The sequence below is a fragment of the Bolinopsis microptera genome, chromosome 6 (assembly GCF_026151205.1).
Source record: "Bolinopsis microptera isolate Bmic1 chromosome 6, MBARI_Bmic_1.0, whole genome shotgun sequence".
Classification (NCBI taxonomy): Eukaryota; Metazoa; Ctenophora; class Tentaculata; order Lobata; family Bolinopsidae; genus Bolinopsis; species Bolinopsis microptera.
Window position 1 is genome coordinate 2,183,307 of NC_087077.1, and position 16,240 is coordinate 2,199,546.

General features: G+C 36.3%; 3 protein-coding genes across 7 annotated transcripts in view; 1 reads left to right on the plus strand and 2 right to left on the minus strand.

The window, feature by feature from the left end:
• Nucleotides 1-14,757, plus strand: LOC134817616 (cardiomyopathy-associated protein 5-like). 4 transcript variants are annotated; one of them, XM_063826844.1, is made up of 7 exons: nt 1-2,815; nt 9,713-9,862; nt 10,231-10,341; nt 11,737-11,874; nt 12,046-12,141; nt 12,312-12,458; nt 12,612-14,757. In XM_063826844.1, exons 1-7 carry the CDS (start codon nt 2,660-2,662, stop codon nt 13,620-13,622), a joined length of 1,809 nt encoding a protein of 602 aa, XP_063682914.1. In that variant the 5' UTR covers nt 1-2,659; the 3' UTR covers nt 13,623-14,757. The 4 variants fall into 4 exon arrangements, with proteins under 4 accessions (XP_063682914.1, XP_063682915.1, XP_063682916.1 ...); XM_063826846.1 differs by lacking the exon at nt 1-2,815 and adding an exon at nt 9,521-9,602; XM_063826845.1 differs by lacking the exon at nt 11,737-11,874.
• Nucleotides 1-16,240, minus strand: part of LOC134817617 (proliferating cell nuclear antigen-like) — a 93,722-nt gene that overhangs the window by 67,164 nt on the left and 10,318 nt on the right. The gene's annotated exons all lie outside the window — the stretch shown is intronic.
• LOC134817615 (arylsulfatase B-like) overlaps nt 14,204-16,240 on the minus strand; it is a 24,522-nt gene continuing 22,485 nt past the window's right edge. For both annotated transcript variants that reach the window (XM_063826843.1, XM_063826842.1), the window contains 3 exons: nt 16,124-16,236; nt 15,753-15,937; nt 14,204-15,543 (listed from right to left, as the gene is read on the minus strand). In XM_063826843.1, the coding sequence (XP_063682913.1) occupies nt 15,334-15,543; nt 15,753-15,937; nt 16,124-16,236 (508 nt within the window). In that variant the 3' untranslated portion in view covers nt 14,204-15,333. The remainder of the gene's footprint in view (nt 15,544-15,752; nt 15,938-16,123; nt 16,237-16,240) is intronic.

Sequence of the window (16,240 nt, forward strand, 5' to 3'; positions counted from 1 at the left end):
CATCAATTTATTTTATGGTTTCAAAAATTGTTTTAAACTTTTCATACTATTTATATATTTTAAGCTATTTTAGATTTAATAATGATAAACTGATTTAGAAAATTTCGTTTAAAAAAAGAACAACATGACAGTGGTACGATTGATCTTTATTATAATTCAAAAGATTATGTTTGTTTGTCGTTTGTATGTATGACCACCCACGTGCAAATAGGATGAGAAATAGGAAGTTAGGTAAACATCAAAAGGTTGCACAACGGTGTTGAACGCACATGTGCACGTGCCAAGATTGTTGGAACGGCAATTTGATCGGTTTTGTGGTAATTATTAATTACGTTGTGTTTAACATTTAAATCAGCTGTATCTTTGGTTGGGATGGATATTTTTTGATGCGATTAAAACTTTTTTTAAAAGAATACTACTAGCTTCATCCCTGTTACCACAGGCTTTCTAGTATTTGATAATATCATAAATCTTGGTTCATGCCCCTAGAACACTTATTCAGGATGTGTCTTTATGGGTCGATTAAAAACTGGTATTTATTTGTATTTGTTTATTTGTACTTTTGGATGCAGAAATTATTGATAATAAAATCAGGTTCAATATCCCATTATGGGTCACATACACTTAGTTTCAGATCGCACCATAATATTCTTTGATGATATGAAGTATGAACAGAAGTAATATGACACCAGGGCGAATTTCGTGGAAAATTGTGCAGTTCTAGATGTATTGAATTATTGCTGATTAGAGTGTTTCTGCTCAATGTTTTATCAGTTAGGTGTTCGATTTTGATCATCATTGTTAACCCAAATTAAAAGTTTGTTCAGTTTACCTTAAGTAATTATCAACATGGTGCAAACCATACCCAAAATTTTCTCACTTTAAAATTTAATACTGTAATTGTATGAGTTTGTATGAGTATATAATATTTCCTTCATTCCAAAATTTTGAATCTCACTTAAACAAATAATTTGTGGCTGTGTAATGTGTATCGACTCCCTAGCCTTTCACAAAAAATCATTCTTTAGCCTCGATAGTGCTATCAATTTAATAAAATGTTTCGTCAGAGTGTTAGATTATTTGTATCAATTTTTTAAATGTTCCCATGAGTTATTGTGCTTTGATTATTGGTAATCGTTCTAAACATTGAGTATAAGTAGTCCAGTCCATCTTAGAAATCTTGTGCAAATTTTATTCAAAACAATAATCATTGGTATTTGGTACTTTAACTGAAAATGTTAATGACTTAATTATATTTAACTAAATAAAAATGAACGAATAAGTGTTGAGAGCCATGATTTATGTCCCAGGCAACAACAATGATCGCAATTACAATACTGACAGTTTTGATTTGTTGGCAACAAGACCATGTGTCACAGAATCGTGACATTGCTTAATGTAAGGTAGTTATGTACCAAAGACAATCGAAACATATCCAAAAACTATCACTAATAGATTTCTTTTTTAAAAACCTGGCAGGATCTATTCATTAGTGCATTATATCCATTATTATTCTATTCATTTTAGCTTCATATATAATGGGGTATCTATTTCATGAAACAATGTTGTATCAATCACACAGCAAATAATAATTTCCTGTCGTAATATAACAATCCTGACTTCCAGTATTGTACCTGTGTACATGAACTTACTTACATGATTACTACTTACAGAATTCATTTAATTCCCCAAATCATAAATAGTTCATGTAAATATTTGCCAAGTATCAATTATCCACAATCCACATCTGTATGAATATTAATTCAATTTTATCCTATTGAAACGATACATACAACACTGTAATAACTCTTCGCCATATACATATATTATATAATACCGCATAATGTAAAATAATGTTATATTTTGAGTCATAATTTACGACAGCATATATTTATCGTAAACTAATTTGGTCCCCCGGTATTCGTCTACATTATTCATTAAATCGACCTTTTAATACCAATAAGCCCAAGAATGAGTATCTACTATAATATTATGAAATTATCTTGCAATGATGATGTATTATTTCATAACATACACAAGGATTATTTATGTGAGTTTTCAGTAATTTATATTTTCTTTGTCATGTATTGTATGGTTTCTGCTTCTTTTTAGTTTAGTGTGGTTTACAATAAAAAATGTTTTAATTTAGTCTTAGCCTTATGAGTATTGCTGAAAGCACAGTGTAAGGCCTACACGGACCGCCTCTAACTAGCCAATCCCTGTTTACATGCCGTGTAGCAGGGGACTAGAAAGAGCTAAACTAGTAAGCGGGGCATAGCCAATACACTATACTTCCATCATTGAGTATATTACCAATTATAATTATTTATACTTTTGTTCACTTTTACACATTTGCTCACATCACTCACAGTCAGCCGCTCTGACATGGTTGACCACCTTCTTTGTATTGTTCGTTAATCATATGAGTGGGATATAAATACCTCATTTCATTTCATTGATATGTTTAACTCATTTGTGTTTTCAGCCTAAAAATTGCGTTCCAATATTTACAAATCAGTAAATTTCGGTAAAATCAATATTTTGACACTTCTTATTCTAAACACTCAAAGATTAGATACAAATATTAGTTTAAAGTTCCCAGTATTTCAACAAAGCACAAAACACAACACACAACACCCAAAACCACCTGCAGTAGTTGATGTCATTCGCTGCTCTCCAAGTAGCAGCATACGAGAAACAGTACAAAAGAGATCAGCAGATGATTAGAGCTACTCCCGCTGATAACATGAATAGAACACGTACTGCCAGTTCCGCTTCTGAGAAGTCTGCTCCTCCCAGTAAAGTCATGATTAAAGTGAGTATAACTTAGTTTCAGTGTGCAACTTAATTAGTTAAAGTTAATTAATTTCATATTATACACAATTGAAATTATTCGTAAATTATACACATGATGGTTTAACAAACTCTTATTACACAATGTAATGTTTTTAATTAAAATTCCTGAAATTCCGTAAAAACTTACAAGTGTACAATATACACTATACATGTGCTCCGTCTGACACAGACACCATAAATATTCCTTCCTCCTTCAACCTTATGCGATGCGACAGGCCAAACAGTTCTAGGGGTGGTTGTGGCTTAATGATAAACAAAAAACTAGCTTACACAGAATTAGTTATGGATAGTAAGCTTGATAACATTGAAGCATTATGGGTGAAGCTTAAGAATAGCAAGATCAATGTTTGCTGCTTCTATCGCTCTGGAAATTATTGCAGTGTTGATAACTTTATTGAATACATTCATTTTTGCATGAAAAAATTGAATGGGAAAAAGGTTATCTGGATTGGGGATATAAACATTGACCAGAATAATATCTCATCCACCCAGTACAAAAAATTAGATATGACCTTGAGATGTTACAATCTAGTTCAAACCATTCAAGGGATAACTAGAGTTGCTAAACGTGGAGACAATGTTACCCAGACTACTATTGATGTAATATTCACTAACTGTTATGCAGATTTTGTCCAATCTTCTGTTCTTGATGAACGTATTGGAGATCATCAAGCTATTATGTGTGAGATAGATTGTAAAGTACCTATAGCTCCTAAATTTGAAAAGGTTGAAATTAGAAATCATTGTAAACGTAATGTTAAACAATTCTTAGACTATCTAGATACCTGTTCTGATTACAGTCCACTATTGGAAAGTACAGATGTTGAAGCTATCACTGCTGGCCTTTGTCATCATATTAAACAGGCATATGCAACCTTCTTCCCTTGCAAGACCATAGAAAGGCATGAAAAGTTCATACATAAACCTTCTACTGAACTTTTAAATGCCATTAATCATACACATTTTCTTCTAAAGAAATTCCGTAAAAAGAAGGATAAGAGAGACAATGGAAATTGCAATAAATGTGGTACATGTAGCAAATGTATAAAGTGTAATGAGGCCTGGGATTGCTACAAGATTCAGAGAAATATTAGAAATAAATTAGCTAAAACCTGCAAAAAGGCTAATGTAATCGATGATCTACAAGTTAAAAGTGCCAAGAATGATCTTAAAGGGATATGGAAAACTATCAAACTGGCATCAAATATGACCCCTGGTACAACTAATTGTCAAACTATCAATGAGAATGATCCTGAGCTATTTAACTTTCATTTTGCAAATGTTGGATCAAGATTACAAAATCAGGCCCCCAATATTGAAAGAGTTAGTTTTACTGATTTTTTACCTCCTAGAACTTCTAATATCTCATTTGATAGATTCCAAGAAATAAATGAAACTGATATCCTAATGTATGTCGAAACGCTCAAGAATGACAAGGCCTCATATGACAATGTGCCTCTATTTTTACTTAAGCAAGCTGTACCACACATAGTTGAGCCACTGACCCACATTGTCAATCTGAGCCTTAATACAGGTGTTGTACCAACCCTTTGTAAAAAAGCTAGAGTAACTCCCATCCATAAGGCAGGAATGAAAGATGATCCTAATAATTACAGGCCAATATCCATCCTTCCACTTGTAGGAAAACTTATAGAATACTTTGTCGGCAAGCAACTCACTGATTACATGGAAGAGAACAAACTTTTCATCCGGCATCAATATGGCTTTCGGAAAAATCACTCCACAACTTATCTGATGTACGATCTGATGGACGAAATATATATGAGTAAATCTAAGTCTTATAAACCAGGAATCATCTTTCTTGATCTTAAGAAGGCCTTTGACACAGTGAATCATGAAATATTGCTTCAAAAATTGGCATATTATGGAATTGGTGGCATTGCTTTAACCTGGTTTAAGAACTTCTTATCTTGTAGATATCAATGCACTAGGATCAATGGCAATCTAAGCTCATTTTTAGAAGTTCTGAGTGGTGTACCACAAGGAAGCATCATTGGGCCTATATTATTTAGTATCTTCATAAATGACATCATTTATGCCTGTAACCTATCTAAGCCCTTTCTATTTGCAGATGATGGTGCACTATTCTTTGATCAAACCTGCAGAAGCACATTTATAAACATGAAAATAGAACTTATGACAATCTTTAAATGGCTCAGTGTTAATAAATTATCACTCAATGAAAAGAAGACTGAATTCCTATTGTTTGATTCTGTTGACCAACATGATGAAATAACCATTGATTGTAATGAGGTAACTTTCACAATCAAGGAGTGCAAAGAGACAAAATATCTTGGCCTCATTCTAGATAGTAAATTAAACTTCAAAAGCCATGTAGATTATATTATTAGGAAGGTCATGAAGAGAATTGGTGCCATGTATAGAAGTAAAGCACTGCTACCCATTAAATATAGGAAAATGTTTGCCAATGCACTCATGTTGCCACAATTCGATTATTTAGACACGATCTATTGTAGAGCTGGCAAGACAAAACTTGCTGAACTTGACACTCTGTACAAAAAGGTAGCCAAAATAGCTCTCAATGTTCCAAAAACAGAGAGCAGCCTTAATGTTTATAGAGACATGAAATGGTTACCACTCCATCTTAGACGACAACTCCATCTGTCAAATTATATGTTTAGAATCATCCATGACAATTGTCCTACAAACTTTATGAACAAATTTAGTTACATATCAGGAGGTAGTAGGAGCGGCGAAAGCTGCAACCTTTATGTCAATAGATCAACATCACATAAAAACTTTCAATACTTGGGGGCAAAATGTTGGAATAATGTTCCAACAGATCTACGAAATCTGCCCGATGTTAAAAGCTTTAGTGATTCGTATAAGAAACAGCTACTATCATCTATAACAACAGACCCTAATTATACCGTCGACAATTCATATGACAAATTTTACACTGCAATCATAGTCGCCGATAACTAAGTAACTTCTAATTCTTTTAAATCTGAGGCATATATAATTGATGTATCGAAAAGATATTCCCTTTTTTACCACCTTACCATTCTGATTGATTTTGCACATGACTGACATGTTTTAACTGGAGAAGGGGTTCCCACAGTGGTAGTTTTATAAACCACTTTTAATTTATTGACCTATTATACTTAGTGGTAGTTTTATAGACCACATTTAATTTATTAACTTATCATACTTAGTATTTTTTTTGGTGACTGTATCACCCAGTTTTAACATTTGATAATTGTACAGTTTATTGACGACACATTGACTGAATGTTATTTTATATTCTAATTTATATTCTAGATATTTTATTTATTTTACAACAGACGACAACTTCCTGTTTTTTCTTCTATATTAGTTACTCATATCTCTTGTACAGACTTTTTTACAAGGACATTGACAAATGATACTCACATTAGGCATTCATTATTGCATCTAAATTATTTCACTTGCATTAGGCTTAGAAATTTATTCTCTGGTCAACAGATTTCAAATGTTTAATTAATTTGTAGTATGACAGTAAGGTATATAAGAAGTTATTTAATTTTGCTTGGGCTATTATATTGACTAGGTATTGAGGTTTAATGATGATATGGAATTTGAATTCTATATAAATTTACACTATGTGGTTGGGGCATTTTGCATAGTAAATATGGTTACTACTCATATATATCATATTATTTGATTGGTATTCGATTTCTGATTATTTCTCTAGGAATATGATTATTATATCTCAATTTGGCTTTAGGTAGGGTGCCCCGCTAAAAGAACTGGATTCTTCCAGGAAGCATCCCGTGCACAGAGCTTGGTCTACATATATATTAAATTATTAACCATTCATTCTGTATGTGCACGAAAATTTATTTCAATCATTGCTCTGCTTAATTATAATAATAATAATAATAATAACGCTTTATTTGTATACCGCTTAGGCCGTATAAGCGACCAAAGTCCAAAAAATGGAGTTGATACTGGCCAACAAAGCGGTGCAGATAAATTTACCTTAGTAGTCCCTTTTCTAATCAAAAATTCAAATTTATAAATTGTAGATTGATCTTAAAGTCCTGCGTCCATGACTACTGAATCACCAAAAATACTGTTCGCACATACAGGATAGGCTTGATGAAATAGATGAAATAGATTATAAACCCTGTTCAAATGGCAAATTTTCATGTGGGAGTTGATTTTCAAAGTCAAAATTAATAACTTTTGAAACATTGGAGTTGAATAGTTGAATCACATCGTGTTGAATCAACATGTCACACTTTGTATCGTATTAAAGGATGAGGGGACCTTAGAATTTACTTTCAAATATTCGCGTTTAAGTCCTGTGAAAGTGTGTAGAATCAAAAAATACGCCGGACTGTGAAATCGATAATTCGTGCAATATCACGCCGCGCTCCTATTGGCTGATAGCAATTTTGGGCTGTGACGTCAATTATGTGTAAGACCAACGTGCGTGCGCGCACACCCTTCGCTCGTGTCAACATTTTGTCCTGTTCTGTTTTACTTACGTCGTGTTACCTTTGACGTTTGCGAGAGCGGTATCTTTGGTTGCACTGAATTAGTCTAAGTTACGAATAATTCTCTTTAATAGTTAAATGTAACTCAGAAAGGCTTTCTTGTAGTTGTAGTAGGTATTTCTATTTATAAATAGCTAAGATAAGTGGATGATGATTAATCACTCTACACTCGACTGTCACGTGACTTTTTCAACCCGTTCTCTAGCTGGTTCTGAACGACTATTCGAAACCATAACCCTTTAATCTGATCCCAACCCTAACCCTAACCCAATCCTTAACAAAAGCATATGCTGAAACCCTAACCCTAACGAGAAATTAGACTAACTTCCTTATACGGTCATATCACGTGATCGAGACAGTTTTTCGCCAATATCCCGTCAGGGGAGCATTTTAACCCTATGTCATGGGGGGTGATTCGGAATCAGCGTTCGAAAATACATCGATTGAATTAGGTTTCAACTGTCGGGGGCTCTTTTAGAACAATCTCGAACATCGACTGTAGAGTGATTTAGCACGCTCGAAGATAAGTAGCATCCGCTAACTAAACCACAAACTGCTATTTTGTTTTGACTTGTTTGAAACCCGATATGGACACAATTAAAAATCGGCATATTTCTTTATACAAGAATAAAGGAATGTATTTTCATATGAAATGTGCGACGAACAATATAAAATCAAGTGTTGCAATCGGCAGAGCACAATCAAATCAAGTGTTGCAATTGGCAGAGCACTACATATGAAATAGAAGATATGTTGACCGACCCACTTAATATATGTTTAGCTTTTCCGAAACTTGTTCGTTTAGTGATTTAAATCCGACATATTTGCCTGACTTGCTGGGGTACATTCTGCGGATAACTCTCACCACACACTGTGGTAGTCTGAAGCGCCGTCCTTTACCCAGTCCGTTCAGCTCCAGTATCCCAAAGAATGTTCTGTAAGCAGCGAAACGGTATAGCCTGTTCCTTTTCTCAACATCATCCTTTTCCGGGAACTCCTTCCGATTCACAGAATATGCGATGAGTTCTAAAACAGACTCGTCGCAAATTGACGCTTTGAATCTATGAATGTCTGTAATGCAGTTGACTGACTCTCTTTCGGTCAGTTCCTTCGCAACCCCGATTGTCGAACAGCAATATGAAAGCGCCGCAACAGAAGATCTAAAAATCGATTGAATGTATGATGTAGTAGAATACATTTTACTAGCTGGCCCTTGGCGCCTCTAGTCCTATCTGAGTGCGCACGTGCGGTTTGGCACTGCGCGTGTACCGGCCTTTAGTTGTACACTCATTTATAATTTACCGTTTTAGTTTGCTGTGACTTGAGTGTAAAGCGTAACGAATGTGGATGTGTTCGTCTGCTATGCTTGGTATAATATTGCTTGGTTGCAAATCTTGCTTACGTTATAAATAGTGTCACATAGTGAGTTAGAACTTAAAAGCTTGGTGCTTGGTGCTTGTCCAACTGGAATGAAGACGTGCATTTCATACCTACCCGATCCGTTTTTATTAGGACCGTGTTGTGTTGATATGACATGTTGATATATCAACTGTGGTACGATACAGGGAGTTGCTAGGTGCTAGGTTGGGAGCTATAAATATACATAATTTACATGCCTTTCTGTGTGACTTCAATCTTATTTCAGGTGTATCTCGGCTCATGGTTATCGTAGGGTGATAATTCTTTTTTCAACCGGTCATAAAAAGTCTCCTCTCCATTGGTTATAGGCTTGTTAGTATTGTAAATTGTTTATGTATTCTTAATTAGTAATTTAGTCAGCCCGCACGCTCATTTTACCTGTATTTCTATATGCGCGGATCAGAGCAACTCACATAATTGACGTCACAGGTTCAAATTGTTTTGGCTGGATATCTCGGCGCGCGAATGAAATACAACTTTGCGGATTTCACTAAAGTGGTTTTTACGATTAATGTAATAATATGATTTGCACGAGAAAAAAACTTTTTCTAAGGTCCCCTCATCCTTTAAAGAATATTCAACATTCATCCCACTAGTTGGTCAGTAGTTGATATCAGTATCCGCACCAATGAACACCATACAGTTAGTTAACAGTGAGCACACATCATCTCATGTAAGAGTGGCACTCACCGTGTATAATGTTACATCCACTATTTTATAATGTGTTACTGTACTCCTTTATAATGTGTTACTGTACTCCTTTCACTTTGTTATGTGGCTTCGTTATGGATATCTCAAATCAAGGTTTGTGAGATGAGTTTGCTGTGTTTTTCACGGGGCTGATTTAAAATTTAAAGCCAATTTTGTGTTGGTTTCTTTATTTTTATGGTTTGCTGACGTGTTATTTTTTTCAGGAGGCAAATACTCAGTTGATGTTAATGTTTGAGAAGATTTCTACTCTACAATCTGAAGTGGATTCTAAAGAAATAGCGCTCGACGATATGACCACTAAATATAATGGCAGTAACAAATCTGTTAAATCCCTGTCTGATAGGGTTAGAGAGGTAAACTTAATAATTACATTTTAGTTAACTTAGTAATTACATTTTATTAAACTTAGTAATTACATTTTATTAAACTTAGTAATTACATTTTATTAAACTTAGTAATTACATTTTAGTCTTTAATTTTAGATTCTTTGACTACAATTTCACATATTATTGTTGATTGTGATGATTTTAATTTAAACAAATTTTCAAGTCGATATTTTCATTTTGTGTAAAGCAAAGTGCTGATGTTGCTAAGTGTAAAATCAACAACTTTGTGCGATTATTCCTAATTTTATTTCATACGTGACACGTGCATGTACCAACATTGCCACTGTCATGTTAATGTTGTTACATCTAAAATAACATACTGGTTCTGTTCACAGCTAGAAACACAAAGTATCGAGAAGGATAAAGCACACAACGCACAATTGGTATCATATCAACAACAATGTCAGAATCAGCTAAATGTAATGAAGGAGCAATGTAAACTTCAGGTAATGCTTTCGTACACAACTTGAATTGTATCAGAGTTTCGTTCTTTTGATGTGATTTGTGATTTTCATGGTTAAGTGTATGAATATTTTGCATGACAGCGAGGAAATGACAGCTGGGGAAATTGCTCAGATTGTGTTGTACACTAAGCTTATGAGGGAAGCTGCCTTATCTATGTTCAGCGAAACGACGAATTTCGGAACAATTTAGAACAGGGCCAGCAACTATGCCGTGTATTTGTACTAAGATTACATAAATTAGTAAATAATATACATGCTCGGTACCGCCTGATGAGGCTTATTGTTGCCCGCTAGTGAATAGCTCCCGATGAGATCACTGATTGGGTTACGAAATCACTGATTAAGTGCCGAGATCACGTATCTGCAAGATCTGAAAAGGGTCATAACTCGGCTTAGTTGTGAACAACCAACTTGAAATTTTAGGAAAGCACTTCAATTATCAAACCAAATGTGTCTGAAATTTTGGAGTTCCTAACTCAAAACGTTCTCACTTTATGGTGAAAAATAGGGAGTGGCATGCCACACCCTCTGTAATTGATGACATTTTACGACATTTTCAGGAAATCTAAGTTTGACCCATATCTATATTCTCTGAAATTTTTAAGCAATTCTGATACGAATAACGTGAGTTACTAAAGGGTTGCGTGTGGGTAGTTACTTCTTGGCCACCCTGTATGTTCCGTGGTTAATTTTCATTCGTTTTGGACTAGAATAATCTAGCTAGAGTTGTCAGTTCAGTTGAAAATCTGTCATACTTGATATCCGATAGGTGGCACCGGGAAGGAGCAACCGGAGAAGGTCTTCTTAAAATGAAATTGTACGACGCGCATGTCAAATTGAGATCTATTTCGCGTCTTAGGATCAATTAGCGCGCTGCTCGCGTACGTGTTAATATAATTTCCAGTGAATTATATAATTCACTTAAGCACGGAAAATCTGGGATCAATTTGTAGATAAAAAGCGTGGGCACCTTTTGCTGTGTGTACAGTAATTACTAAAACACATTTACACAGTAATTGCACCAAGTAGTGTTGATTAAATGAGATTATCTTCATGAGTGAATGCAGTGGCGTAACATTAGTCCTTACCATTTCCCCCCGCTGAAATTTTTTGACGCCCTTACAAAAATGTTCTTGTCCTAAAAAATGGTCAGGTCTTTTTGGCGCCACCTAAAGATTTTGGTGGGCCCTTTGTTACGCCACTGAGTGAATACAGCGTGATTCTAAACTCCTCCAAATCAATTCTTCCAATGTGAGAGTTTTCACTTCTGTGTGCTCATAACTTAGTTAGCTGCTGAAACAAACGATCAAAGGGCACATAACTTGTGCAAAAAGCACATAACTTGTGCAAAGGGCACATAACTTGTGCAATGTTCAGATGAAAGAAATGAACGAATACGTAACCAAGAACCAAACGAAAGCTCAGAATGAGCTATCCGATCATCAAAATTCCACCAGAGTGTGGCAGGACGAACGGAAAATGTTTGAGGAATCTATTGCCAAGCTTGATGGGCTGGTGGGTTTAGAGTTTTACCCAAAAAAACCCTAGATTTTACCCAAAAAAACCCTACCTAGGAATTTAAGTGCATGTGTTTTTTAATTGCTACAAGCTCAGAATTGCTGCACGGGATATTATAGGAAAAACATAACCATGTGAAATCTTTACTTGATACTGTTTTCCTCTCAGGTGACAACCTCAATTGCTGAAAGTGAGAAGCTAAAAAAGAGTATTCTAAGTTTGGAACAACTAAACAGTCAACTGAAGACGGAGCTCGAAAACAAGGTACAGTCTTTTTATTTAAAAGTCGCTATCTGTCATTAGTTGCAGCATCAAAAAATCAACGCCCGCACTGCTATTTGTTTCTAAATTTTGACAAGAAAAAGTTATAAATCTCTAACTGTCAAGAGTCGGAACAGTTAGATTTTCACCCTATATATAGATCCTCGCTTCAGACTACTTTGGAACAGCGAATAGCAACAATCGAAGAGGAGAACAGTAAACTAAAAACAGAACTGGACCAAAAGATTCTGGGCTATCAGCAAGATCTATCAAGTTTCCAAGACGAGAACAGTCAGCTTAAACAAGATCTCAAAGAAAAGGTATATTAAAACAGTCTGCAACCTCACGAGTAAATTATTTCAACATTTATAATTTGTTGACTTAAAACCGGTTTAAGATTAAAACATTAAACATCACATATGATTCATAGAGTTAGCCCCCACAAATCTTTCAATAATTCTAATTTATTGCAGGACAACAAGTTTTCATTACTGCTGTCAACAGAGGAATCACTACTTAATCTTGTCAGTCTAATCGGAGATATAAAGTCACTCTCAACCCAATCCGAAGAACAAGAGAAGCCTCCTTCATCCGAAGAAGCGGCAGCAACTGAGCTGGAGATAAATGAAGATGAAGTAGAAGAATTAAAGGACTATGTAGATTCAGAAGATGATATCGCGGGGACCGCGCAAGAAGCCACCGAACCAGAGCAGGAGCCAATTCCAGAACCGCAGGAGCCAATTCCAGAACCACAGGAGCCAATTTCAGAACCACAGGAGCTAATTCCAGAACCACAGGAGCCAATTCCAGAACCACAGGAGCCAATTCCAGAACCACAGGAGCCAATTTCAGAAGCGCAGGAGCCAATTCCAGAACCACAGATCGAATGTGTTGAAACCTCAGAAGGAATCGAGAAAGATGAATCACCTGAGAGTAAAGATGAGTTACCAGTTGAAGAACCAAAAGTAGCAGAGCAGTCGACAGAGCAAGAAGTTGTGGAAGAAGTTGTTCAAGTCGAAGAAACTCATCTTGAAGATAACGAACCCCAACCGGAAACTTTAGAAGCTGATGTGGCTACTGAAGAACCTGAACCGCAAGAAAATGAGTCAGATCAGTCTGCTGACTCCCCACAATCAGATCAAATTCAGCAGTTTGAGATGGTTGAAACACCAGATACCCAACCCGAAAATCTCGCCGCAAGCTCGTCTGGAAGTTCCTTCATCAACGTACCTTCATCCGGCAGCTCTTTTGTCAACGTTCCCTCCTGTTCGGAAGTGGACAGCTACCAAGATATCTCCACAGTCTCGTCTCCAGACACAACTCCTTCCTCTCCCAACCGCTCCCACACTAGCACTCCCACCGGGATTCTGGACGAGGACCAGGAAGGAGCTGACTACGAGTTGGAGCCGGAAGTTCCTGAAACACAAGTGGCAGAGCCGGAGCTAGAAATCCCTCAAGCGCAGGAGTCAGAACAAGGCCGCTGAGTCGCAGCAAGATCCTCCTGCTGCAGAAGAGGAATCAGAGATCACAGTTACAGCGGGAGAGAAGAGCGAAGAAATAGTCAGCGAGGAGATCGTTGAAGAGGCAGGTCAGGAGAAGCTAGCTGAAACAGAACAGGCTGAAATAGTTGATGAACCCGCAGTAACCGAAGAAGTAGTAAATGAACCTGAAGTAATCGATACACCTGAAGAGGAAGATAGTTGCTGTGCTGCTGATCCACCCACTGAGGAACCAGCGGTTTTGCCAGAAGAAACACCCAAGGATGAACCAACACCCGAATTAGAACCAGTCTCTGAAACTACCGAAGCCCCACCCTCAGCTGAACCAGCTATTCCAGAGCACACTCCTACCCCTGCAAAGGCACCCCAACCATCAACTCCAGCTAAACCAGGGTTTATCTTCACTGTTAACCCTAGTATTGTACCTGGGTCCATCATCAGAACACCTGAAAGGCCCAGTAGCAAACCTCATGCTTCACTCTACGAAGAAACTGTTGTCGGAACGGCCGAAATATGAACTGGACTTTGAATTTTGTTGTTTGAAACCTCTTGGATTTTTTTTCTTCGAATGAATTGATACTGATTGCTGGGGTTTATGAAAATTTATGTATAGGGCCCTGCAGGGGGCCGTTATAAGCTCTTATGATTATGCTTTTTAGTCTATTTTCGTAGTAAAGTGTCCGTTTGTTTTCGTAAGCTAAATTTTGTGTAATACCGCTTTTGCGCCTTTAAATACTGCATGCCAATTTTCAATAAAGAAATTTTAACGCGAATTGCAGGCAATTTCGTTGCCCATGGCTACTAGCTACATATTTCAAATTGAACTATCGAGATTGAGATGTTGGTATGATCAATTTGCGAACCGTAACATTTAAATTAAATTTGGTTTGTAATACATTGCATGATACTTATTAAACCCGATATTGATAGATTTAAAAAAAAGCAGCGAGGTTTAAAATATGGCGGATTATGAATATGATGATCAAGAGTTTTGTCAAGTGTCAAGAAAAGTTTTTCAACGCATGATTAAGATAATTGTTTAAAGAATGTATGTGATTAATTTATTTTATTACAAAGGTTGACTGTTTTTATACAAGTCTCACATTGCTTTATTTCAAAATGGTTGTTTCACTTATCACAAGATGAAGAAGACAGCGATATAACTGATATGGGATATTGTGAGGATTTCTAAGAGGAATTTACCTGAAACCATACACGGTTTTATTTGCCCTAAGCACTTTATCAGTGCAATATTTATTATTTCACTTTTATCCCGTTTCAAAAGCCCTGAATCGGGAAAAATTAAGCATTAAGACTAATTATTTGTTTAAAAATTACATTAACCATATCCATCAATCATCGACAATTACAAGACTCCCTTGCGACCTCCTAGATTCCTTTCATTTCAGTGAATCAAATTTCCAAATAAATACCAGTAACGTCAAGTAAAAACAAGAATATCTTTAAACTATCATATATCGTCCTTCGAGGTTTGAACGCCTCAACTTAAAGTTTGCAAATACAAATAAAAACAAAAGGGAACCATCTTTCTGATAGATTTTGTGCATCAAAACTAGACACGGTTATACACTGGTTGACTGGCAGTCAGTTTGAGGATTTTCATTGATAACTGGACACTCTCCATTAAGCTAAGAGTACGGAATTGGGCACGATCTGACTTTGTTCATTCTCAGGCTCATGAATCTTCCTTCAACCAAGGCATCCAGGTGCCGTTAAAATGATTGGGACTAGCTTCCGCGACGCCTCTATCCAGTAGGTTAACCGGAGGAATCATCTCGGACATCTCTTTGTCCAGGATTTCAAGGAGTTTTCTTACTGTTTCTGGGTGTTTGGAGGCGACATCGTTGTACTCGTACTCATCCACACTTAGATCGAACAATTTCACCTGTAGATACGGTTGTTAGGACTTACGTTGGGGTTTTATTTGGAAATTAATACTAAATAGAAAATAAAGACGATAGAAGAAAATGTACAATGAAAATTCTGATCATTTCAAGCGTGTCCGTCATTGGTCATGCGATCATACGTTTTACACTTCCTTAAAACTTTTAAAATGATCAGGCCATTTTATAATATGAGTTAATGTTTACTTGCCTTTTCTGCCGTTCCCTCTGGATAGAAACAGTCCACACTTTTACACATGGGGTTATTTATTAAAGATTGCTTGTAAATCCCGATCAGTTGGTAGACTTTCTCAACGTAATCTTTCATGGGAAGTCCTCCATCTTCATACGATGACTGGTCTTTTTTTAATATTTGGTAACGGCCGTCCACTTCGTCTGTATTAATGGTTTAAATTGTGATCCTTGATGGTTATTGATAAAAGCTACCGGAAATGGTGGGTAGGATTGGCACCACGTCGTGTGTCAAATGGCGCTTCAGAAAAATAAATTACCATAAACTGGTATTAGAGCAGCACGAAGCAAGGAAATTTTACACCGCTAGTACTTGCGAATATAACTCACTTGCTGCTGGATCTCCAAGGATAAGCTTCCATTGCCCGTATCTGATAGCCGCTTGTTCGTACACAGGATCTATATCGTAGATAAAGTAATCGTGTGCTGTCTCCGCTGATTCCCTGA